This window comes from Salvelinus fontinalis, chromosome 5 (genome assembly GCF_029448725.1).
Source record: "Salvelinus fontinalis isolate EN_2023a chromosome 5, ASM2944872v1, whole genome shotgun sequence".
Lineage (NCBI taxonomy): Eukaryota > Metazoa > Chordata > Actinopteri > Salmoniformes > Salmonidae > Salvelinus > Salvelinus fontinalis.
Genome location: NC_074669.1, coordinates 648,457 through 675,864, shown reverse-complemented (window position 1 = coordinate 675,864; position 27,408 = coordinate 648,457). Strand labels below are relative to the sequence as shown.

The 27,408-nt window shown below is 51.2% G+C and overlaps 1 protein-coding gene across 2 annotated transcripts in view; it reads right to left on the bottom strand.

Moving 5' to 3' along the window:
- The window catches only part of ano5a (anoctamin 5a), an 80,617-nt gene that overhangs the window by 36,015 nt on the left and 17,194 nt on the right, over nt 1-27,408 (bottom strand). Inside the window, exons 1-2 of one of the 2 annotated variants that reach the window (XM_055922014.1) lie at nt 25,151-25,207; nt 3,220-3,327 (exon numbers count right to left, since the gene is read on the bottom strand). In XM_055922014.1, coding sequence (XP_055777989.1) covers nt 3,220-3,327; nt 25,151-25,192 — 150 coding nt within the window. In that variant the 5' untranslated portion in view covers nt 25,193-25,207. Of the gene's footprint in view, nt 1-3,219; nt 3,328-25,150; nt 25,208-27,408 lie in introns of those variants that run through there. The other variant, XM_055922013.1, reaches the window with a different exon arrangement.

The following is a 27,408-nucleotide window of genomic DNA, read 5'->3' as shown; positions in this document are numbered from 1 at the left end:
CAGTGTTCATTTTCAGAAGTTTGCTTTAATTTCAGCGCATCTAATTTCAACTGTATTAAATTATAACTTTTTTTTTCTTTCTTCAATCCCACAAAAAATGTACACCCATCAAAATAAAGTTATCTTTCTCCTCTTTCTTGTGATGTAAGTGTGGAGACGGTGCTTTAAATCCCTGACTAAACTTTAACGTTCATACAGATTCAACTGAAAGACAATGTATCCCATTGAGCCCACGTCAGCCATTGCCGGGGTGTGTTTGACAGGTCATTGCGAACATTTCCGCGGTGGTAACGCTAACGGGGGAAAAACATCAGGCACAAGCAAGCGTATAAAAGAGTCACAGGAGTAAAATGAAAGCAATCAATCCAGCGAGATTTAAAGTGATAAGTGGATTTTGCATCCCTCAAACACAGGAAATACTGCTGAAAAAGTCAGACCCTCAGGTGGGCGGGGCATGCGCGTTGCTATAGAAACACACAGTAATGGGGAGTTTATCTGTTTTGTCACTAGAAATACAACTTCCTCCATCAATTTCACTGCTTTGTCATCTGCATTTATCATACAGGAAGAGGGCCTCAACTTTCCTGCTACCACACATCCAACTATAACATTCTAGGAATAGTGACTGTGTGTGTGCTTGTGTTTGTGTTTGTGTCTGTGTGACAGTTCCTGTCCAGGCCTAGAGTCAGTATGGTGAGCAGTGAGTGTGGTGACTGTGTGTGTGTGACAGTTCCTGTCCAGGCCTAGGGTCAGTATGGTGAGCAGTGAGTGTGGTGACTGTGTGTGTGTGACAGTTCCTGTCCAGGCCTAGGGTCAGTATGGTGAGCAGTGAGTGTGGTGACTGTGTGTGTGTGACAGTTCCTGTCCAGGCCTAGGGTCAGTATGGTGAGCAGTGAGTGTGGTGACTGTGTGTGTGTGTGACAGTTCCTGTCCAGGCCTAGGGTCAGTATGGTGAGCAGTGAGTGTGGTGACTGTGTGTGTGTGACAGTTCCTGTCCAGGCCTAGGGTCAGTATGGTGAGCAGTGAGTGTGGTGACTGTGTGTGTGTGACAGTTCCTGTCCAGGCCTAGGGTCAGTATGGTGAGCAGTGAGTGTGGTGACTGTGTGTGTGTGAGAGTTCCTGTCCAGGCCTAGGGTCAGTGTGGTGAGCAGTGAGTGTGGTGACTGTGTGTGTGTGTGACAGTTCCTGTCCAGGCCTAGGGTCAGTATGGTGAGCAGTGAGTGTGGTGACTGTGTGTGTGTGACAGTTCCTGTCCAGGCCTAGGGTCAGTATGGTGAGCAGTGAGTGTGGTGACTGTGTGTGTGTGTGACAGTTCCTGTCCAGGCCTAGGGTCAGTATGGTGAGCAGTGAGTGTGGTGACTGTGTGTGTGTGACAGTTCCTGTCCAGGCCTAGGGTCAGTATGGTGAGCAGTGAGTGTGGTGACTGTGTGTGTGTGACAGTTCCCGTCCAGGCCTAGGGTCAGTATGGTGAGCAGTGAGTGTGGTGGTGACTGTGTGTGTGACAGTTCCTGTCCAGGCCTAGGGTCAGTATGGTGAGCAGTGAGTGTGGTGACTGTGTGTGAGGTTCAGGACAGACAGACACAGCAGAGGTGACATTCAGAGGTGACAGGCCTCCCAGCCATGAAGTGACAGTAACAACAAGGTGTTAGGGCTAACACTCCTGTACCAGACACACTGGGCCATTCACTCTGTAGCTACTAGTCCCTGGGCTAGTTGCATCCAAACACACAGCTTGAAGCTACTGACCAGGCCAGTCCAGTAGCCTAACATACAGTCTGTAGCTACTAGTCCCTGGGCTAGTTGCATCCTAACACACAGCTTGAAGCTACTGATCAGGCCAGTCCAGTAGCCTAACATACAGTCTGTAGCTACTAGTCCCTGGGCTAGTTGCATCCTAACACACAGCTTGAAGCTACTGACCAGGCCAGTCCAGTAGCCTAACATACAGTCTGTAGCTACTAGTCCCTGGGCTAGTTGCATCCTAACACACAGCTTGAAGCTACTGACCAGGCCAGTCCAGTAGCCTAACATACAGTCTGAAGCTACTGACCAGGCCAGTCCAGTAGCCTAACATACAGCTTGAAGCTACTGACCAGGCCAGTCCAGTAGCCAAACATACAGCTTGAAGCTACTGACCAGGCCAGTCCAGTAGCCTAACATACAGCTTGAAGCTACTGACCAGGCCAGCACAGTAACCTAACATACAGTATGAAGCTACTGACCAGGCCAGTCCAGTAGCCAAACATACAGCTTGAAGCTACTGACCAGGCCAGTCCAGTAGCCTAACATACAGCTTGAAGCTACTGACCAGGCCAGCACAGTAGCCTAACATACAGTCTGAAGCTACTGACCAGGCCAGTCCAGTAGCCTAACATACAGTCTGAAGCTACCGACCAGGCCAGCACAGTAACCTAACATATGGGGACAAGTGAGGGCCGTTCAAACTGTGTCACTCAAACATACTTAGTACTAAAAATACACTAAAATAACTAACTAACCAAGGAAACTAAGTGTCAATTCAAGGCTAACGCAAAAGCAAGGCTGAAGGACATTCCATTCCATGCGGCTGGCTAGGAATCAGGAATCATAGCTACTGTAGCTTATCTCTAATATATTCAAGGGAAAAATCCACTCCAAAACTATATTTTGGTATATTTTTCATTAGTCCACTGTTGATTACAACCCCAAAATGTTTTCCATGTCGGCAGTCAAGTTTTCAAGATATTGGACAATGAAGAAGCAAAGTGTCACTTTGCTATTTCCCCTTTAAAACACTATCAACAAAGACGGTGATATTATGAACAGCTTGGCAAGAGAAAACTAGCTGCTACTGACAACTGATTATGTAGTACAAGTATGCTTCTATACTGACTCACACTGTATAACTGTAGTATTGCCAAATACTAGTCATGTAGCCTGGGTAAGCTAAACTGAAGGCTAAACTCACAATGGAGCAGAACATTCAGTCTGGTTTACCCAGGCTATGTGTCACGTGCTCAGAAACCAGCACCTAGTCTCACTTTGAATTACAGTACATTACAGATTACAGTACAATTACAGTACATTACAATTACAGATTACAGTACATTACAGATTACAGTACATAGAAAAACTTGTGATAACTAGTAAATTGCGTTTTGCCAACTATTTGACGTTCTAGAAAAGGTAATAGCTTCAGTAATAGTGAGCGCAGGTGTGTTTCTGCAAGTTGTATCTCACCTGTTTCCTCTCTCCGTCTCGGTCATCCACATAGGACAGGATGAAGTCAATCCTCCTCTTTCCATCACGGAAGAACACAGAGTCCTTACTCTGTTGATGCTTGTCAACCTGAGAGGAGACCGACAACACACACACACACACACACACACACACACACACACACACACACACACACACACACACACACACACACACACACACACACACACACACACACACACACACACATACACACACACGTGGTCAGCTGAAATACACAGACAAAGCCCCGTTTTCCCAGACACACATTAAGTCCTTGCCTGAAAAGCGTTATATCAATAGAGATTATGTGTCTGGGAAGCTGGCCCATAAGGTACATCATAACAAAGGACAGCCTTAGATGCATTCAGTAAGGTAGACAGCCTTAGATGCATTCAGTAAGGTAGACAGCCTTAGATGCATTCAGTAAGGTAGACAGCCTTCAGTTCACTCCAACTCTAAACGTTTCAAACAGTTGTTTCAAGGCACAATCAAACAGTAGCTGAGCACATAATTGAATACAGCCAAGGCTCTGAGCCACTCATCCAAAGCACAGCAACGTCACTGCAAATCAATCCATATACTGTCACTGTAACTAGATACATCAATACCAAGATGAAGAATCACACACAGCAACACAGTATTAGCTCTCTCCTGCAGAGGACGGACGACATGCAAGGAGCAAGAGCAACGCAATTCAATTTCAACCTTACAGTGGGACTGACAGTGTTTTAACTACTTTACAGACAATCATAATATCAGTTAAAAAATATCAAATTCCCAGTTTATGCTACAAAACTAACTTTATAAAGAGGTTTTAAAAATAGGTTATATTTGACTCAATTCTATGACGTTCACTAAGGCATTGTTGGCAGAATAGATGGATGGTGTTCAATGCACGATTCATATAATTCACCAATACATTTCTTTTTTTTGTCCCAAAACATATTGCTATCAGTTTGTAAATTTAGCCAGTAAACGAAAGGTTGCTGGATTGAATCCCCGAGCTGACAAGGTAAAAATCTGTAGTTCTGCCCCTGAACAAGGCAATTTAACCCACTGTTCCCCGGTAGGACATCATTGTAAATAAGAATTTGTTCTTAACTGGCTTGCCTAGTTAAATAAAGGTTAAAAATAAATAATTTCAATTTGATCTTGTTGTTGATGTGCGTAACTGAGGGAGAGACAGCCTACCTTGTCATGGTTGTTTGATCAATAGGACTCTGTAAAGTTTACAAATGTAAGAGGACTACCGTGGTATTTACATATTTACAGAAATCCATTCAGGTATATTTTGTGGCTTTCGAGGAATGTGTTCTAATGATCTAAAGTTGTGCTGTTGCTACTTCCTGTAAACACACACAGTCCAGTTTCAAGTGAATGATGGAAGGTCTGTGTGGCAAATGGCTTGTTTATATACTGGAAAAAATATATAAACATAACACGCAACAGTACATATAAGGAAATCAGTGGATTAAAAACAATTCATTAGGCCCTAAGGTATGGATTTCACACGACTGGGTAGGGTTTCAGCCATGGGTGGGCCTTGGAGGGCATAGGCCCACCGACTTGGCAGCCAGGCCCACCCACTGGGGAGCCAGGCCCAGCCAATCAGAATGAATTTGGTTTCTCCCTCGGTCTTGGACAAGACAGATATTTTGATTAGGTTTTATTTACTGCAGTGTCTATTAATTGTCCAAACGCACTGCCGCATTCACACTCTATATTACTATAGAATTTTCACATTGCCGTAGCATACCCTTCCAGCCATTACAATGAGCCTGTCCTCCTATACCTCCTCCCACCAGCCTCCTCTGATATCCCGGTGCATCCAGCCTGACCCTAGCCTGATCCCAGATCTGTTTGTGCTGTCTTGCCAGATAGACTGCAATAGATCTAGGTTCAGGCTAACATGGACTCGACCTTTGAACTCAAAACGTACTTCCAATTACTTTTCTTATTTAGAGCACCTTTTTGAAAAACTCTGCCTTTGTGTAACTGAATGACCACTCCCACCCTCCCAGAAGAGATGCCAGCCATGTTGCCCAAGCACTGCAGCCTCGGCAATGGCCAAGCGGTAGGCTACAGCCTGCAAAGAAAGAAATAGCCTGCTCTGACTCACACACAGGAAGGAGTGCCCTATTGAGAAAGAGGAGACCTGTTCCCTGTCATTGCTGGTACAGCTGTTCACATGACCTATAAATAACTAAGCAACTGAACCAGAGCTGGCCGTACTAACACAGCTACAGACCGGATCACATCCACATATACCAGAGCTGGCCGTACTAACACAGCTACAGACCGGATCACAACCACATATACTAGAGCTGGCCGTACTAACACAGCTACAGACCGGATCACAACCACATATACTAGAGCTGGTCGTACTAACACAGCTACAGACCGGATCACAACCACATATACTAGAGCTGGCTGTACTAACACAGCTACAGACCGGATCACAACCACATATACTAGAGCTGGCCGTACTAACACAGCTACAGTCTGGGTCACAACCACATATACTAGAGCTGGCCGTACTAACACAGCTACAGTCTGGGTCACAACCACATATACTAGAGCTGGCCGTACTAACACAGCTACAGACCGGATCACAACCACATATACTAGAGCTGGCCGTACTAACACAGCTACAGACTGGATCACAACCACATATACTAGAGCTGGCTGTACTAACACAGCTACAGCCTGGATCACAACCACATATACTAGAGCTGGCCGTACTAACACAGCTACAGACCGGATCACAACCACATATACTAGAGCTGGCTGTACTAACACAGCTACAGCCTGGATCACAACCACATATACTAGAGCTGGCCGTACTAACACAGCTACAGACCGGATCACAACCACATATACTAGAGCTGGCTGTACTAACACAGCTACAGACTGGATCACAACCACATATACTAGAGCTGGCTGTACTAACACAGCTACAGCCTGGATCACAACCACATATACTAGAGCTGGCCGTACTAACACAGCTACAGACCGGATCACAACCACATATACTAGAGCTGGCTGTACTAACACAGCTACAGACCGGATCACAACCACATATACTAGAGCTGGCTGTACTAACACAGCTACAGCCTGGATCACAACCACATATACTAGAGCTGGCTGTACTAACACAGCTACAGACCGGATCACAACCACATATACTAGAGCTGGCTGTACTAACACAGCTACAGACCGGATCACAACCACATATACTAGAGCTGGCTGTACTAACACAGCTACAGACCGGATCACAACCACATATACTAGAGCTGGCTGTACTAACACAGCTACAGACCGGATCACAACCACATATACTAGAGCTGGCTGTACTAACACAGCTACAGACCGGATCACAACCACATATACTAGAGCTGGCCGTACTAACACAGCTACAGACTGGATCACAACCACATATACTAGAGCTGGCCGTACTAACACAGCTACAGACCGGATCACAACCACATTTACTAGAGCTGGCTGTACTAACACAGCTACAGACCGGATCACAACCACATATACTAGAGCTGGCCGTACTAACACAGCTACAGTCTGGATCACAACCACATATACTAGAGCTGGCCGTACTAACACAGCTACAGTCTGGATCACAACCACATATACTAGAGCTGGCCGTACTAACACAGCTACAGACCGGATCACATGGTAATAGAATTGGCACAACAAACACACTGGACACAGACGTCCAGCCAACACACTGGACACAGACGTCGGGACAACACACTGGACACAGACGACCAGCCAACACACTGGACATAGACGACCAGCCAACACACTGGACACAGACGTCGGGACAACACACTGGACACAGACGTCCAGACAACACACTGGACACAGACGTCCAGACAACACCCTGGACACAAACGACCAGCCAACACACTGGACACAGACGTCCAGACAACACACTGGACACAGACGACCAGCCAACACACTGGACACAGACGTCGGGACAACAGACTGGACACAGACGTCCAGACAACACACTGGACACAGACGTCCAGCCAACACACTGTACACAGACGACCAGCCAACACACTGGACACAGACGACCAGCTAACACACTGGACACAGACGTCGGGACAACACACTGGACACAGACGTCCAGACAACACACTGGACACAGACGTCCAGCCAACACACTGGACACAGACGACCAGCCAACACACTGGACACAGATGTCGGGACAACACACTGGACACAGACGACCAGACAACACACAGGACACAGACGACCAGACAACACACTGGACACAGACGACCAGCCAACACACGGGACACAGACGTCCAGACAACACACTGGACACAGACGACCAGCCAACACACTGGACACAGACGTCCAGACAACACACTGGACACAGACGACCAGCCAACACACTGTACACAGACGTCCAGACAACACACTGTACACAGACGTCCAGACAACACACTGGACACAGACGACCAGCCAACACACTGGACACAGACGACCAGACAACACACTGGACACAGACGTCCTCTTTAGTCTACCCTCACAAACACAGCGATGCTGCCCTGTCCCAATAGATATGAATAGCATCCTCCTCATAGAGCAATAGGCCTACCTGTCACGTTCCTGACCTATTTTTATGTTATTTTGATTATGTTTAGTTGGTCAGGGCGTGAGTTGGGGTGGGCATTGTATGTTGTGTGTGTTTGGTTAGTCTATGGGTGTTGTATGTGTATGGGATAGTGTTTGTTAGGTTGTCTAGTTATGTCTATGGCTGCCTAGATTGGGTCTCAATCAGAGACAGCTGTCATTCATTTGTCTCTGATTGGGAGCCAGATTTAAGGTAGCCATAGGCAGTAGGCTTTTGTGGGTGTTTGTTCCTGTGTCCTCACAGGACAGTTGAAGGTTAGTCACGTTTGTTGTTTTGTAGTTTGTAGTGTCTTGTTTGCTGTTTTTCATTAAAAGATGGCTTATTTCCCTCAATCCGCATCTTGGTCCTATCCATGCTCCTTCTCGTCTAAGGGGGAGAACAACAATGACTGCCTTTACAGAAACACCCACCACAACAGGACCAAGCGGATTGAGGAGAGAGAAAGGGAACTAAGGTACTGGACACAGGAGGAATGGTCTTGGGAGATCATGGACGGAAAGGGACCCTGGGGAAGGGTTGGAGAGAATCGCCGCTCTCGGGAGGAGAAGAAGGCAGCCACAGCCCAGGAGCGCTGGTATGAGGAGGCAGCACATAGGAGAGGCCGGAAGCCCGAGAGGCTCACCCAAGAATTTCTTGGGGGGGGGGGGGGGCTAAAGGGGAGTGTGGCGAAGCCGGGTTGGATACCTGAGCCAACTCCCCGGGCTTGCCGTGGAGTAAGAGGGCGTCGTACTGGTCAGACACCGTGTTATGCGGTAAAGCGCACGGTGTCCCCAGTACGCGTGCTTAGCCCAGTGCGGGCTATTCCACCTTGCCGCACTGGGAGGGCTAGGTTGGGCATCGAGCCGAGTGCCATGAAGCCGGCCCAACGTATCTGGTCTCCAGTACGTCTCCTCGGGCCGGCGTACATGGCACCAGCCTTACAGGTGGTGTCCCCGGTTCGCCTGCATAGGCCAGTGCGGGCTATTCCACCTCGCCGCACTGGCAGGGCTACGGGGACCATTCAACCTGGTAGGGTTGGGGAGGCTCGGTGCTCAAGAGCACGTGTCCTCCTTCACGGTCCGGTATATCCGGCGCCACCTTCCCACCCCAGCTCAGTACCACCAGTGCCTACACCACGCACCAGGCTTCCAGTGCATCTCCAGAGCCCTGTTCCTCTTCCACGCACTCTCCCTATGGTGCGGGTCTCCAGCCCGGTGCCTCCAGTTCCGGTACCACGCACCAGGCCTGGAGTGCGCCACGAGAGTCCAGTGTGCCCAGTTCCTGTTCCCCGCACTCGCTCTGAGGTGCGTGCCCACGGCCCGGTGCCTCCAGTTCCGGTACCACGCACCAGGCCTATAGTGCGTCTCAGCCGGCCAGAGTCTGCCGTCTGCCTAGCGCCAGAGCCGTCCTGCCATGACCAGCCAGAGCCGTCCTGCCATGACCAGCCAGAGCCGTCCTGCCATGACCAGCCAGAGCCGTCCTGCCATGACCTGCCAGAGCCGTCCTGCCATGACCTGCCAGAGCCGTCCAGCCAGGACCTGCCAGAGCCGTCCAGCCAGGACCTGCCAGAGCCGTCCAGCCAGGACCTGCCAGAGCCGTCCAGCCAGGACCTGCCGGAGTCCCTCAGCCAGGACCTGCCGGAGTCCCTCAGCCAGGACCTGCCGGAGTCCCTCAGCCAGGACCTGCCGGAGTCCCTCAGCCAGGACCTGCCGGAGTCCCTCAGCCCGGACCGGTCGGAGTCCCTCAGCCCGGACCTGCCGGAGTCCCTCAGCCCGGACCTGCCGGAGTCCCTCAGCCCGGACCTGCCGGAGTCCCTCAACCCGGACCTGCCGGAGTCCCTCAACCCGGACCTGCCGGAGTCCCTCAGCCAGGACCTGCCGCCCCTTGTCCCGGTGCCGCCCCTTGTCCCGGTGCCGCCCCTTGTCCCGGTGCCGCCCCTTGTCCCGGTGCCGCCCCTTATCCCGGTGCCGCCCCTTATCCCGGTGCCGCCCCTTATCCCGGTGCTGCCCCTTATCCCGGTGCTGCCCCTTATCCCGGTGCTGCCCCTTATCCCGGTGCTGCCCATTCAGTTAGGTGGGTTTAGTTGGAGGGTGGTCATTGGGTGGGGGATACGGAAGCGGGGAGTGACTATGGTGGTGTGGGGGCAGCGTCCAGAGCCGGAGCCACCACCGTGGACAGATGCCCACCCAGACCCTCCCCTAGACTTTTGGTGGTGCGTTCGGAGTACGCACCTTGAGGGGGGGGTTATGTCACGTTCCTGACCTATTTTTATGTTATTTTGATTATGTTTAGTTGGTCAGGGCGTGAGTTGGGGTGGGCATTGTATGTTGTGTGTGTTTGGTTAGGGTATGGGTGTTGTATGTGTATGGGATAGTGTTTGTTAGGTTGTCTAGTTATGTCTATGGCTGCCTAGATTGGGTCTCAATCAGAGACAGCTGTCATTCATTTGTCTCTGATTGGGAGCCAGATTTAAGGTAGCCATAGGCAGTAGGCTTTTGTGGGTGTTTGTTCCTGTGTCCTCACAGGACAGTTGAAGGTTAGTCACGTTTGTTGTTTTGTAGTTTGTAGTGTCTTGTTTGCTGTTTTTCATTAAAAGATGGCTTATTTCCCTCAATCCGCATCTTGGTCCTATCCATGCTCCTTCTCGTCTAAGGGGGAGAACAACAATGACTGCCTTTACAGAAACACCCACCACAACAGGACCAAGCGGATTGAGGAGAGAGAAAGGGAACTAAGGTACTGGACACAGGAGGAATGGTCTTGGGAGATCATGGACGGAAAGGGACCCTGGGGAAGGGTTGGAGAGAATCGCCGCTCTCGGGAGGAGAAGAAGGCAGCCACAGCCCAGGAGCGCTGGTATGAGGAGGCAGCACATAGGAGAGGCCGGAAGCCCGAGAGGCTCACCCAAGAATTTCTTGGGGGGGGGGGGGGGCTAAAGGGGAGTGTGGCGAAGCCGGGTTGGATACCTGAGCCAACTCCCCGGGCTTGCCGTGGAGTAAGAGGGCGTCGTACTGGTCAGACACCGTGTTATGCGGTAAAGCGCACGGTGTCCCCAGTACGCGTGCTTAGCCCAGTGCGGGCTATTCCACCTTGCCGCACTGGGAGGGCTAGGTTGGGCATCGAGCCGAGTGCCATGAAGCCGGCCCAACGTATCTGGTCTCCAGTACGTCTCCTCGGGCCGGCGTACATGGCACCAGCCTTACAGGTGGTGTCCCCGGTTCGCCTGCATAGGCCAGTGCGGGCTATTCCACCTCGCCGCACTGGCAGGGCTACGGGGACCATTCAACCTGGTAGGGTTGGGGAGGCTCGGTGCTCAAGAGCACGTGTCCTCCTTCACGGTCCGGTATATCCGGCGCCACCTTCCCACCCCAGCTCAGTACCACCAGTGCCTACACCACGCACCAGGCTTCCAGTGCATCTCCAGAGCCCTGTTCCTCTTCCACGCACTCTCCCTATGGTGCGGGTCTCCAGCCCGGTGCCTCCAGTTCCGGTACCACGCACCAGGCCTGGAGTGCGCCACGAGAGTCCAGTGTGCCCAGTTCCTGTTCCCCGCACTCGCTCTGAGGTGCGTGCCCACGGCCCGGTGCCTCCAGTTCCGGTACCACGCACCAGGCCTATAGTGCGTCTCAGCCGGCCAGAGTCTGCCGTCTGCCTAGCGCCAGAGCCGTCCTGCCATGACCAGCCAGAGCCGTCCTGCCATGACCAGCCAGAGCCGTCCTGCCATGACCAGCCAGAGCCGTCCTGCCATGACCAGCCAGAGCCGTCCTGCCATGACCAGCCAGAGCCGTCCTGCCATGACCAGCCAGAGCCGTCCAGCCATGACCAGCCAGAGCCGTCCTGCCATGACCCGCCAGAGCCGTCCTGCCATGACCCGCCAGAGCCGTCCAGCCAGGACCCGCCGGAGTCCCTCAGCCCGGACCCGCCGGAGTCCCTCAGCCCGGACCCGCCGGAGTCCCTCAGCCCGGACCCGCCGGAGTCCCTCAGCCCGGACCCGCCGGAGTCCCTCAGCCCGGACCCGCCGGAGTCCCTCAGCCCGGACCCGCCGGAGTCCCTCAGCCAGGACCCGCCGGAGTCCCTCAGCCAGGACCCGCCGGAGTCCCTCAGCCAGGACCCGCCGGAGTCCCTCAGCCAGGACCCGCCGGAGTCCCTCAGCCAGGACCCGCCGGAGTCCCTCAGCCAGGACCCGCCGGAGTCCCTCAGCCAGGACCCGCCGGAGTCCCTCAGCCAGGACCCGCCGGAGTCCCTCAGCCAGGACCCGCCGGAGTCCCTCAGCCAGGACCCGCCGGAGTCCCTCAGCCAGGACCCGCCGGAGTCCCTCAGCCAGGACCCGCCGGAGTCCCTCAGCCAGGACCCGCCGGAGTCCCTCAGCCAGGACCCGCCAGAGTCCCTCAGCCAGGACCCGCCAGAGTCCCTCAGCCAGGACCCGCCAGAGTCCCTCAGCCAGGACCCGCCAGAGTCCCTCAGCCAGGACCCGCCAGAGTCCCTCAGCCAGGACCCGCCAGAGTCCCTCAGCCAGGACCCGCCAGAGTCCCTCAGCCAGGACCCGCCAGAGTCCCTCAGCCAGGACCCGCCAGAGTCCCTCAGCCAGGACCCGCCAGAGTCCCTCAGCCAGGACCCGCCAGAGTCCCTCAGCCAGGACCCGCCAGAGTCCCTCAGCCAGGACCCGCCAGAGTCCCTCAGCCAGGACCGCCCCTTGTCCCGGTGCCGCCCCTTGTCCCGGTGCCGCCCCTTGTCCCGGTGCCGCCCCTTGTCCCGGTGCCGCCCCTTGTCCCGGTGCCGCCCCTTGTCCCGGTGCCGCCCCTTGTCCCGGTGCCGCCCCTTGTCCCGGTGCCGCCCCTTGTCCCGGTGCCGCCCCTTGTCCCGGTGCCGCCCCTTATCCCGGTGCCGCCCCTTATCCCGGTGCCGCCCCTTATCCCGGTGCCGCCCCTTATCCCGGTGCCGCCCCTTATCCCGGTGCTGCCCATTCAGTTAGGTGGGTTTAGTTGGAGGGTGGTCATTGGGTGGGGGATACGGAAGCGGGGAGTGACTATGGTGGTGTGGGGGCAGCGTCCAGAGCCGGAGCCACCACCGTGGACAGATGCCCACCCAGACCCTCCCCTAGACTTTTGGTGGTGCGTTCGGAGTACGCACCTTGAGGGGGGGGTTATGTCACGTTCCTGACCTATTTTTATGTTATTTTGATTATGTTTAGTTGGTCAGGGCGTGAGTTGGGGTGGGCATTGTATGTTGTGTGTGTTTGGTTAGTCTATGGGTGTTGTATGTGTATGGGATAGTGTTTGTTAGGTTGTCTAGTTATGTCTATGGCTGCCTAGATTGGGTCTCAATCAGAGACAGCTGTCATTCATTTGTCTCTGATTGGGAGCCAGATTTAAGGTAGCCATAGGCAGTAGGCTTTTGTGGGTGTTTGTTCCTGTGTCCTCACAGGACAGTTGAAGGTTAGTCACGTTTGTTGTTTTGTAGTTTGTAGTGTCTTGTTTGCTGTTTTTCATTAAAAGATGGCTTATTTCCCTCAATCCGCATCTTGGTCCTATCCATGCTCCTTCTCGTCTAAGGGGGAGAACAACAATGACTGCCTTTACACTACCAGTCCCAGTCAACACATCGTGAAAACATCCTCTAGTACCCCTCACTCACACAGAGTCCTCCTTGTCTGCTCCTTACAGTAGCTAGCCCTCTGGACAGGACAATCCTCGCTGCTCATAGATTTACAGTAGCACAACAACAACCACTGGGCCAGGTAGTCCCCAGTCTCCCAGTCCCCCAGTACCCCGTTCCCCGGTACCCCAGTCCCCTAGTCTCCAGTCTCCCGATACCCCGGCCCCCGATACCCAGTACCCCAGTCCCCTAGTATCCCAGTCTCCCGATACCCAGTACCCCAGTCCCCTAGTCTCCAGTCTCCCGATACCCCGTCCCCCGATACCCAGTTCCCCCAGTCTTGCAGTCTCCCCCAGTTCCCCAGTCTTCCAGTCTCCCCCAGTCTTCCAGTTCCCCAGTCTTCCAGTCGCCCCCAGTTCCCCAGTCTTCCAGTCTCCCCCAGTCCCCAGTACCCCAGTACCCCATGTCCCAGTACCCAGTCCCCCAGTCCCCCATCTCCTAGTCTCCACACCTTCTACCTCTCACAAACACATTGATTGATTGTTACCGTAGCTACAGTAAGAGGGGGAGGAGAGGAGAAGAAGAGCACCTCCTAGGCCCGGGTTTGTTTTAGAATTCTTTGTGGATCTGTGTAATCTGAGGGAAATATGTGTTTATCAAAATATGGCCATACATTTGGCAGGAGGTAAGGAAGTGCAGCTCAGTTTCCACCTCATTTTGTGGGCAGTGTGCACATAGCCTGTCTTCTCTTGAGAGCCATCAACTGTGACTTCCACTATGTCTGCATCAGCTGTGACTTCCACTGTGTCGGCATCAGCTGTGACTTCCACTGTGTCTGCATCAGCTGTGAGTTCCACTATGTCTGCATCAGCTGTGAGTTCCACTATGTCTGCATCAGCTGTGACTTCCACTATGGCTGAATCAGCTGTGACTTCCACTGTGTCTGCATCAACTGTGACTTCCACTATGTCTGCATCAGCTGTGACTTCCACTATGTCTGAATCAGCTGTGACTTCCACTGTGTCGGCATCAGCTGTGACTTCCACTGTGTCTGAATCAGCTGTGACTTCCACTGTGTCTGCATCAGCTGTGAGTTCCACTATGTCTGTATCAGCTGTGAGTTCCACTATGTCTGCATCAGCTGTGACTTCCACTATGTCTGCATCAGCTGTGACTTCCACTGTGTCGGCATCAGCTGTGACTTCCACTGTGTCTGCATCAACTGTGACTTCCACTGTGTCTGCATCAACTGTGACTTCCACTATGTCTGCATCAACTGTGACTTCCACTATGTCTGCATCAACTGTGACTTCCACTATGTCTGCATCAACTGTGACTTCCACTATGTCTGCATCAACTGTGACTTCCACTATGTCTGCATCAACTGTGACTTCCACTATGTCTGCATCAACTGTGACTTCCACTATGTCTGCATCAACTGTGACTTCCACTATGTCTGCATCAACTGTGACTTCCACTATGTCTGCATCAACTGTGACTTCCACTATGTCTGCATCAACTGTGACTTCCACTATGTCTGCATCAACTGTGACTTCCACTATGTCTGCATCAACTGTGACTTCCACTATGTCTGCATCAACTGTGACTTCCACTATGTCTGCATCAACTGTGACTTCCACTGTGTCTGCATCAACTGTGACTTCCACTATGTCTGCATCAACTGTGACTTCCACTATGTCTGCATCAACTGTGACTTCCACTGTGTCTGCATCAACTGTGACTTCCACTATGTCTGCATCAACTGTGACTTCCACTATGTCTGCATCAACTGTGACTTCCACTATGTCTGCATCAACTGTGACTTCCACTATGTCTGCATCAACTGTGACTTCCACTATGTCTGCATCAGCTGTGACTTCCACTATGTCTGCATCAGCTGTGACTTCCACTATGTCTGCATCAACTGTGACTTCCACTATGTCTGCATCAACTGTGACTTCCACTATGTCTGCATCAACTGTGACTTCCACTATGTCTGCATCAACTGTGACTTCCACTATGTCTGCATCAACTGTGACTTCCACTGTGTCTGCATCAACTGTGACTTCCACTATGTCTGCATCAGCTGTGACTTCCACTATGTCGGCATCAGCTGTGACTTCCAATATGTCTGCATCAGCTGTGACTTCCACTATGTCGGCATCAGCTGTGACTTCCACTATGTCTGCATCAGCTGTGACTTCCACTATGTCTGAATCAGCTGTGACTTCCACTATGTCGGCATCAGCTGTGACTTCCACTATGTCTGCATTAGCTGTGACTTCCACTATGTCTGCATCAGCTGAAAGGCAGCTGGGTCTTTTACACAGCCAGAGTGCTTTCTTCTGGGTGCAACATGGACAACGAGCCCCAAACACACTCACTTACTCTCTCCCCCTCTCCTTTATTACCTCACATGCTCATACCTCACCAGTCCAGTCACATCCTGGCACAAGCCCACACACTCAGACATCCAGAGGAGGGAGGAAGGAGAGAGAGAGGAGGGAGAGGAGAGAGAGGAGGGGAGCACAGAGTGAGCAGCAGAGATAGAGGATAGAGCCAGCTACAGGAGAGGGGAAGAGAGAGAGAGAGAGAGAGAGAGAGAGAGAGGACAGAGCCAGCTAGAGGAAAGGGGAAGAGAGTGAGAGAGAGAGAGAGAGAGAGAGAGAGAGAGAGGGAAAGCAACAGAGGAGAGAGGCAGGGAAGGGGGAGAGAGAGAGAGGGAGAGCGACAGAGGAGAGAGGCAGGGGAGGGGGAGAGAGAGAGAGGGAGAGCGACAGAGGAGAGAGGCAGGGGAGGGGGAGAGAGAGAGAGGGAGAGCGACAGAGGAGAGAGGCAGGGGAGGGGGAGAGAGAGAGAGGGAGAGCGACAGAGGAGAGAGGCAGGGGAGGGAGAGAGAGAGAGAGAGAGGGAGAGCGACAGAGGAGAGAGGCAGGGGAGGGGGAGAGAGAGAGAGGTTGTTTATTATCTTTTTCACTTGCATATGTTTCCCATGTCAACAAAAGGGAAAATTAACATAAATATGGGTTATATTTACAACATTGTTTGTTCTTCACTGGTTGCCCTTTTCTTGTGGCAACAGGTCACACATCTTGCTGCTGTGATGGCACACTGTGGTATTTCACCCAGTAGATTTGGGAGTTTATGAAAATCGGGTTTGTTTTCAAATTCTTTGTGGGTCTGTGTAATCTGAGGGAAATATGTGTCTCTAATATGGTCATACATTTGGCAAGAGGTTAGGAAGTGCAGCTCAGTTTCCACCTCATGTTGTGGGCAGTGTGCACATAGCCTGTCTTCTCTTGAGAGCCATCAGCTGTGACTTCCACTGTGTCGGCATCAGCTGTGAGTTCCACTGTGTCTGCATCAGCTGTGACTTCCACTGTGTCTGCATCAGCTGTGAGTTCCACTGTGTCTGCATCAGCTGTGACTTCCACTGTGTCTGCATCAGCTGTGACTTCCACTGTGTCTGAATCAGCTGTGACTTCCACTGTGTCTACATCAGCTGTGACTTCCACTATGTCGGCATCAGCTGTGACTTCCACTGTGTCGGCATCAGCTGTGACTTCCACTATGTCTGCATTAGCTGTGACTTCCACTATGTCTGCATCAGCTGAAAGGCAGCTGGGTCTTTTACACAGCCAGAGTGCTTTCTTCTGGGTGCAACATGGACAACGAGCCCCAAACCCACTCACTTACTCTCTCCCCCTCTCCTTTATTACCTCACATGCTCATACCTCACCAGTCCAGTCACATCCTGGCACAAGCCCACACTCACTCAGACATCCAGAGGAGGGAGGAAGGAGAGAGAGAGGAGGGAGAGGAGAGAGAGGAGGGGAGCACAGAGTGAGCAGCAGAGATAGAGCATAGATCCAGCTACAGGAGAGGGGAAGAGAGAGAGAGAGAGGATAGAGCCAGCTACAGGAGAGGGGAAGAGAGAGAGAGAGAGAGAGAGAGAGAGAGAGAGAGAGAGAGAGAGAGAGAGAGAGAGAGAGAGAGAGAGAGAGAGAGAGAGAGAGAGAGAGAGAGAGAGAGAGAGAGAGAGAGAGAGAGAGAGAGAGCCAGCTAGAGGAAAGGGGAAGAGAGTGAGAGAGAGAGAGAGGGAGAGCGACAGAGGAGAGAGGCAGGGGAGGGGGAGAGAGAGAGAGGTTGTTTATTATCTTTTTCACTTGCATATGTTTCCCATGTCAACAAAAGGGAAAATTAACATAAATATGGGTTATATTTACAACAGTGTTTGTTCTTCACTGGTTGCCCTTTTCTTGTGGCAACAGGTCACACATCTTGCTGCTGTGATGGCACACTGTGGTATTTCACCCAGTAGATTTGGGAGTTTATGAAAATCATTTTTTTTTTTTTCAAATTCTTTGTGGGTCTGTGTAATCTGAGGGAAATATGTGTCTCTAATATGGTCATACATTTGGCAAGAGGTCAGGAAGTGCAGCTCAGTTTCCACCTCATGTTGTGGGCAGTGTGCACATAGCCTGTCTTCTCTTGAGAGCCATGTCTGCTTACGGCGGCCTTTCTCAATAGCAAGGCTATGCTCACTGAGTCTGTACGTAGTCAAAGCTTTCCTGAAGTTTGGGTCAGTCACAGTGGTCAGGTATTCTGTGGGCAGTGTGCACATATCTCTGTCTAACAATAAGCTATTCAAGGAGTCTGAAACTGATACTATACTACACAATACAAAACAACCCTAAGACCTGACAATAACACTGGAGAACAAAGTACAGACAGCAGGCAGGTTGATAACACTGGAGAACAAAGTACAGACAGCAGGCAGGTTGATAACACTGGAGAACAAAGTACAGACAGCAGGCAGGTTGATAACACTGGAGAACAAAGTACAGACAGCAGGCAGGTTGATAACACTGGAGAACAAAGTACAGACAGCAGGCAGGTTGATAACACTGGAGAACAAAGTACAGACAGCAGGCAGGTTGATAACACTGGAGAACAAAGTACAGACAGCAGGCAGGTTGATAACACTGGAGAACAAAGTACAGACAGCAGGCAGGTTGATAACACTGGAGAACAAAGTACAGACAGCAGGCAGGTTGATAACACTGGAGAACAAAGTACAGACAGCAGGCAGGTTGATAACACTGGAGAACAAAGTACAGACAGCAGGCAGGTTGATAACACTGGAGAACAAAGTACAGACAGCAGGCAGGTTGATAACACTGGAGAACAAAGTACAGACAGCAGGCAGGTTGATAACACTGGAGAACAAAGTACAGACAGCAGGCAGGTTGATACCACTGGAGAACAAAGTACAGACAGCAGGCAGGTTGATACCACTGGAGAACAAAGTACAGACAGCAGGCAGGTTGATAACACTGGAGAACAAAGTACAGACAGCAGGCAGGTTGATACCACTGGAGAACAAAGTACAGACAGCAGGCAGGTTGATACCACTGGAGAACAAAGTACAGACAGCAGGCAGGTTGATAACACTGGAGAACAAAGTACAGACAGCAGGCAGGTTGATAACACTGGAGAACAAAGTACAGACAGCAGGCAGGTTGATAACACTGGAGAACAAAGTACAGACAGCAGGCAGGTTGATAACACTGGAGAACAAAGTACAGACAGCAGGCAGGTTGATACCACTGGAGAACAAAGTACAGACAGCAGGCAGGTTGATAACACTGGAGAACAAAGTACAGACAGCAGGCAGGTTGATAACACTGGAGAACAAAGTACAGACAGCAGGCAGGTTGATAACACTGGAGAACAAAGTACAGACAGCAGGCAGGTTGATAACACTGGAGAACAAAGTACAGACAGCAGGCAGGTTGATAACACTGGAGAACAAAGTACAGACAGCAGGCAGGTTGATAACACTGGAGAACAAAGTACAGACAGCAGGCAGGTTGATAACACTGGAGAACAAAGTACAGACAGCAGGCAGGTTGATAACACTGGAGAACAAAGTACAGACAGCAGGCAGGTTGATAACACTGGAGAACAAAGTACAGACAGCAGGCAGGTTGATAACACTGGAGAACAAAGTACAGACAGCAGGCAGGTTGATAACACTGGACACCTGTTCGCCAGGGAGAAAGATAACACCAGACCGGACACATATTACTGTATTTGACTGGTTCATGTGTCATATAATTTACAGGAGAAGCCAGAGCAATGTCAACAAACCATCAGCTTGTGAAAAAAAAAACAATTTACTCCTTATATTCACTTGTCCCTTGGCCTTTAACCTTTAACATTAACCCTTCAACTTATCTCTATCTATCTTATCTATCTTATCTCTAAGGTGGGAATCAATATGGTAGAAGCTCCACCCAGACACTTTAGATCTGGGGACATGGAAGGGTTAGGGCCGAGGGGAAGGGTTTGGGCCGAGGGGAAGGGTTAGGGCCGAGGGGAAGGGTTAGGGCCGAGGGGAAGGGTTAGGGCCTAGGGGAAGGGTTAGGGCCGAGGGGAAGGGTTAGGGCCGAGGGGAAGGGTTAGGGCCGAGGGGAAGGGTTAGGGCCGAGGGGAAGGGTTAGGGCCGAGGGGAAGGGTTAGGGCCGAGGGGAAGGGTTAGTGCCGAGGGGAAGGGTTAGGGCCGAGGGGAAGGGTTAGGGCCGAGGGGAAGGCGTAGGGCCGAGGGGAAGGGGTAGGGCCGAGGGGAAGGGGTAGGGCCCAGGGGAAGGGGTAGGGCCGAGGGGAAGGGGTAGGGCCGAGGGGAAGGGGTAGGGCCGAGGGGAAGGGGTAGGGCCGAGGGGAAGGGTTATGGCCGAGGGGAAGGGTTATGGCCGAGGGGAAGGGTTAGGGCCGAGGGGAAGGGTTAGGGCCGAGGGGAAGGGTTAGGGCCGAGGGGAAGGGTTAGGCCCGAGGGGAAGGGGTAGGGCCGAGGGGAAGGGGTAGGGCCGAGGGGAAGGGTTAGGGCCGAGGGGAAGGGGTAGGGCCGAGGGGAAGGGGTAGGGCCGAGGGGACGGGTTAGGGCCGAGGGGAAGGGGTAGGGCAGAGGGGACGGGTTAGGGCCGAGGGGAAGGGTTAGGGCCGAGGGGAAGGGTTAGGGCCGAGGGGAAGGGTTAGGGCCGAGGGGAAGGGTTAGGGCCGAGGGGAAGGGCCCTTCCCCTAAGTCTCATGGAATGTAGGCCTACATTGAACACCACACATTGTCTGCTACTGTAGGCTGAATGATAGAACAGCTATTTCCATGTTAAAATGTTATGGGATGCATTTTCTCCATTGTTTTTGAAGGTAAGCCACTCTGGTAGGCCTACATTATGAACAAATAGCCACAGTAGCCTACTTGGCCACTGTTAAAACTGTACCTTAAAGCGGCTACAGCCTCAGTGTTCACAGTAAAACTGTAACTTAAAGTGGCTACAGCCTCAGTGTTCACAGTAAAACTGTAACTTAAAGGGCTACAGCCTCAGTGTTCACAGTAAAACTGTAACTTAAAGCGGCTACAGCCTCAGTGTTCACAGTAAAACTGTAACTTAAAGCAGGTACAGCCTCAGTGTTCACAGTAAAACTAATACTTAAAGGGCTACAGCCTCAGTGTTCACAGTAAAACTGTACAGTGTTCACAGTAAAAGGGTGTTCACAGTAAAAGGGCTACAGCCTCAGTGTTCACAGTAAACACGCTGGAAGTTGCACTGTGTCACGATCGTGTGGTGGATTGACGGACCAAAACGCAGCTTTAGGAAAATAAGCCATCTCCTTTTATTGGTGAAGAAGGCAAACGAAACAAAAAACACTTAAACACTAAACAAAACGATCGTGAAGCTAAACAACGATGTGCACACACTGGCTACAAACGTATCACATAGACAACTACTCACAACCAATGAGAGCCTATGGCTACCCTAAATAAGGCTCCCAATCAGAGACAACCGAAATCAGCTGTCTCTAATTGGGAACTCATTCAGGTAACCATAGACTCTCCTAGACAACTAAACATACATAGACAACACTAGACACATGTACTCCACACAAACCCATATACCATACCCAACAACCCCTTTACCATAAAAACACCCAAAACCAACAAAACACAAACATTCCCCATGTCACACCCTGACCTAACTAAAATAATAAAGAAAACAAAGAATACTAAGGCCAGGGCGTGACATAACCCCCCCCTTAAGGTGCGAACTCCGGGCGCACCATTACACAGTCTAGGGGAGGGTCTGGGTGGGCTTCCATCCACGGTGGCGGCTCCGGCTCTGGTTGTGGTCCCCACGTCACCACAGTCCCTAACCACCTCCTAGGCTTCCTCCAAATGACCCCCCTCCACATTAACCCCATTGCATTAAGGGGCAGTTCCGGACTAAGGGGCAGCTCCGGACTAAGGGGCAGTACCAGGGTCAGGGGCAGTACCAGGGTCAGGGGCAGTACCAGGGTCAGGGGCAGCACCAGGGTCAGGGGCAGCACCAGGGTCAGGGGCAGCTCCGGACTGAGGAATGGCAGCTCCGGACTGAGGAATGGCAGCTCCGGACTGAGGAATGGCAGCTCCGGACTGAGGAATGGCAGCTCCGGACTGAGGAATGGCAGCTCCGGACTGAGGAATGGCAGCTCCGGACTGAGGAATGGCAGCTCCGGACTGAGGAATGGCAGCTCCGGACTGAGGAATGGCAGCTCCGGACTGAGGAACGGCAGCTCCGGACTGAGGGACTGCAGCTCCGGACTGAGGGACTGCAGCTCCGGACTGAGGGACTGCAGCTCCGGACTGAGGGACGGCCCATGGCTGGCTGACGGATCTGGCTGCTCATGGCTAGCTGACGGATCTGGCTGCTCATGGCTGGCTGACGGATCTGGCTGCTCATGGCTGGCTGACGGATCTGGCTGCTCATGGCTAGCTGACGGATCTGGCTGCTCATGGCTAGCTGACGGATCTGGGTGCTCATGGCTAGCTGACGGATCTGGCTGCTCATGGCTAGCTGACGGATCTGGCTGCTCATGGCTAGCTGACGGATCTGGCTGCTCATGGCTAGCTGACGGATCTGGCTGCTCATGGCTAGCTGACGGATCTGGCTGCTCATGGCTAGCTGACGGATCTGGCTGCTCATGGCTAGCTGACGGATCTGGCTGCTCATGGCTAGCTGACGGATCTGGCTGCTCATGGCTGGCTGACTGATCTGGCTGCTCCTGTCTGATTGGCGGCTCTGGCAGATCCTGTCTGGTTGGCGGCTCTGGCAGATCCTGTCTGGTTGGCGGCTCTGGCAGATCCTGTCTGACGGACGGCTCTAGCGGCTCCTGTCTGACGGACGGCTCTAGCGGCTCCTGTCTGGCGGACGGCTCAGTGGGCTCATGGCAGACGGGCGGCTCAGTGGGCTCATGGCAGACGGGCGGCTCAGTGGGCTCATGGCAGACGGGCGGCTTTGCAGGCTCATGGCAGACGGGCGGCTTTGCAGGCTCATTGCAGACGGATGGCTCAGATGGCGCTGGGGAGACGGATGGCTCAGATGGCGCTGGGGAGACGGATGGCTCAGATGGCGCTGGGGAGACGGATGGCTCAGATGGCGCTTGGCAGACGGGCAGTTCAGTCATCGCTGTGCAGACGGCAGACTCCTGCCGGCTGAGGCGCACTGTAGGCCTGGTGCGTGGTGCCGGGACTGGTAGCACCGGGCTGGGGACACGCATCTCAGGGCTAGTGCGGGGAGCAGCAACAGGACGCACAGGACTCTGGGGACACACAGGAGGCTTGGTGCGTGGTTTAGGCACTGGTGGTAAAGGGCTGGAGACACGCACCATATAGCTAGTGCGTGGAGGAGGCACTGGTGGTACTGGGTTGGGGCGGGGAGGTGGCGCCGGAAATACCGGACCGCGCAGGCGTACTGGCTCCCTTGAACGCCGAGCCTGCCCAACCTTACCTGGTTGTATGCTCCCCGTCGCCTGACCAGTGCGGGGAGGTGGAATAACCCGCACCGGCCTATGTAGGCGAACCGGGGACACCATGCGTAAGGCTGGTGCCATGTACGCCGGCCCGAGGAGACGCACTGGTGACCAGATGCTTCATGACATAAGCTCAACGCTCAGTCTAGCCCGGCCGATACGTGGAGCTGAAATGTACCGAACCGGGCTATGCACGCGTACAGGAGACACCGTGCGCTCTACTGCGTAACACGGTGTCTGCCCGTACTCTCGCTCTCCACGGTAAGTACAGGGAGTAGGCGCAGGTTTCCTACCTGACTTCGCCACACTCCCTTTAAGGCCCCCCCCAAGAAATTTTTGGGTTGTACTCACGGGCTTCCAGCCTTGTCTCCGTGCTGCCTCCTCATATCGCCTCCTCTCGGCTTTAGCTGCCTCCAGCTCTTCACGAGGAAGGCGATATTCTCCCGGTTGAGCCCACGGCCCCTTACCATCCAGTATCTCCTCCCATGTCCACGAATCCTGTGTAGGTAGGTCCTGTTGCCGCTTTCCATGCCGCTTGGTCCTATAATGGTGAGTAGTTCTGTCACGATCGTGTGGTGGATTGACGGACCAAAACGCAGCTTTAGGAAAATAAGCCATCTCCTTTTATTGGTGAAGAAGGCAAACGAAACAAAAAACACTTAAACACTAAACAAAACAAGAAAACGATCGTGAAGCTAAACAACGATGTGCACACACTGGCTACAAACGTATCACATAGACAACTACTCACAACCAAAGAGAGCCTATGGCTACCCTAAATAAGGCTCCCAATCAGAGACAACCGAAATCAGCTGTCTCTAATTGGGAACTCATTCAGGTAACCATAGACTCTCCTAGACAACTAAACATACATAGACAACACTAGACACATGTACTCCACACAAACCCATATACCATACCCAACAACCCCTTTACCATAAAAACACCCAAAACCAACAAAACACAAACATTCCCCATGTCACACCCTGACCTAACTAAAATAATAAAGAAAACAAAGAATACTAAGGCCAGGGCGTGACACACTGACCTTTCACAAAGTTTGCGCTCAGCAGACCTGAAATTTGTCAGTGACGAAAACACAAGAGGGAACATTGCCAGGCACCACCCATCACATACTACTATCTACCACGGGGTGATATATCTACCGCAGACACACTGACATCAGGCACAGATTCGCGCGACTCTTGGCGCTAGTAAGAAAGTCATCACAAATCTGCACGCATTCAACAGCCCGAGATTTACCTTATTACTTCTAAACAAAATCACTTTTTTTTGGTTTCTCATTCTCTTACAAGGATGTTTTGATTCTTGCTTGAACAGTCGCTAAGATTATATTTGGTTGTGATCTTTGCAAAATATATATTTTGGATGCAGCAGTTGTTAGCTAGAATGCTAACGCTCATTGATATAGGCTGTAGCAAAAGCTAGCCAAAGAGCTATTTTACCGGTTGAAGTTGAAGTGTTTAAAAAAAAAAGTGTAATGCAGTTGATTTGCAATGATGATGTCACAAACATTATATTAAACAGGACATGCATACAAGGCTCACAATCCTGGTCCCGGGGACCCAAAGGGGTGCACATTTGAGTGTTTTCCCTTGCGCGCGCACACACGTCATTTAAATAATCAACTCATCATCATTAGTGGAATCCGGTGTGTTAATACTAGGGCAAAAACTACAATGTCCACCCTCTTGGGGTTACCAGGACCGGGATGAAGAAACACTGCCGTACGATATTGTGTCACACCAAGCCTGTTTACCATACGGTATATAACATAGCATCACACCAAGCCCGTGGTTTACCATGCCATACCCTGGAGCGATGCTTCAGGAACAGAGCCCTTTTTCTCCACATCTGTGGAGGAAGGAACCAACCGGGCAGTGAGAGAGGGAGAGAGGGACCAACTACATACTAGGCAAAGGTGGAGGATCTTAATTTGATCCAGTTTTCGACAACAGGAAAATAATCCTGCAGCAACAGGGCAAATCAAGTCAGTGGAAATTAAACTTTAGAAGCCTTATTAAAACAAAAAAATACACTACAGGTTTGCATTAATTAAGGAAATTAATTAAGATCCTACATCTGTACAGTACCTGAAGAATTAACAACATTCAGACAAGGGTCGTGTTCATTAGGACAAACCGTAGCAAAATGTTTTGCAACTAAAAACCAAAAATGAGCATTTCAAGTAGTATCTATGTGTTTCATTTCATGCCTACTGAACACAACCCTGTACCAGATGAGTACCGGGACTGGCATGTCTCTATAAAACACCCCCTGGCAACACCGTACATACTACCAACAACTCAGACACCATGGCAACACCATACATACTCCCAACATCTCAGACACTCTAGCAACACCTGAACCAGAATCTGTGTTTACAGGAGACGTTGAATATAGTGATTCTCCTTTATGCCCAGGAAGCAGCCATTCAAATTGCTATTCACCAGCTTTTCAAACTTAAAGCTGCAAAATGTTACTTTTGGGTGATCTGACCAAGTACACATAGAAATATGAGTTATAGATCTGTCATTCTCATCAAGTTTAAGAAGCGGTAGATCTGTTTTATGTGCGCTATTTCTATACTCCCCCATTAAGTTAGATTTTTGCATCTTTTACTTTTCTGTTTTGTACAGCAGCTTCAAACCGCTGAAAATACAATATATTTTGGTTATATTGAAAAGATATTTCACACCGGTTTAGATCGTACAATGATTCGCCTCTTCTGGACCTCCAATAAAATCTCTCATTACTGACATGCACAGGTCTGCTGATCCCGCGGCAGGAAAGGTCATTGATTTGATCACCTACAACTGTGTATGAACATCATATCAACCTGTTTCACAGTGCTACATGGAATGTAGACAATATAGGGTACATTTTTAGTGAGTGTATATTTCTAGGACACCTATTCTTTCAATCCCCCGACCTAAACTAATTTGAGATGGTTTGGGATGTGTCGGACCGCAGAGTGAAGGAAAAGCAGCCAACAAGTGCTCAACATATGTGGGAATTTCTTCAAGAGTGTTGGAAAAGCATCCCGGGTGAAGCTGGTTAAGAGAATGCCAAGAGTGTGCAAAGCTGTCACCAAGGCAAAGCATAGCTATTTGAAGAATCTCAAATATAACATCTATTTTGATTTGTTTAACACTTTTTTGGTTACTACATGATTCCATACGTGTTATTTCATAGTTGTGATGTCTTCACTATTATTCTACAATGTAGAAAATAGTAAAAAATAAAGAAAAACCCTTGAATGAGTAGGTGTTTTAAAACTTTTGACCGGTAGTGTATTTTAAATCCATATGGGCGGCAGGTTGCTGTTAAGAACGTTGGGTCAGTGACGGAAAGTTTGCTGGTTTCGAATCTCAGAGCCGACGAGGTGAAACATCTGTCGATGTGCCCTTGAACAAGGCACTTAACGTTAATTGCTCCCGTCGCTCTGGATAAGAGCGTCTGCTGAATGACGTAAATGTAATATTGCAGAAGGTACAGAGGAGGTGGATTTGGCGCATGCGTACTCGGGCCAAAAAATACTAAAGAAGATTATTCCTTTTTTTTCCAGACAAGGTATTTATTTTTAATTTCGACCTTTTTTTAGAAGTACATATCGGCCGCGACGGCAGTAATAACGATAGTTGCTCAGCAAAACGTCATTCTTTGTTAAATACCGAACTTATTTTATGTCATTATTAAGCTTGAAAAGCTGGTGATTGGCTGCTTCCTGGGCTTAAAGGAGAATCAGCATATTCAAACGTCTCCTGTAAACACAGATTCTGGTTCAGGCAACACCATACTCCCAAGTCCGGAAACTAAACCCAGATAGGTAAGAAGCAGCAACACAAGCCATGAGAGGATTAAAAGGACTGATCAAGGTAAGACAAGCACTTAGCATTAGGGCTCCCGAGTGGCGCAGCGGTATAAGGCAATACATCTCAGTACAGACCCTGGTTCGATTCCAGGCTGTATCACAACCGGCCGTGATTTTGGAGTCCCATAGGGCGGCGCACAACTGGCCCAGCATCGTCTGGGTTTGGGTTTGGCTACGGTGTAGGCCGTCATTGTAA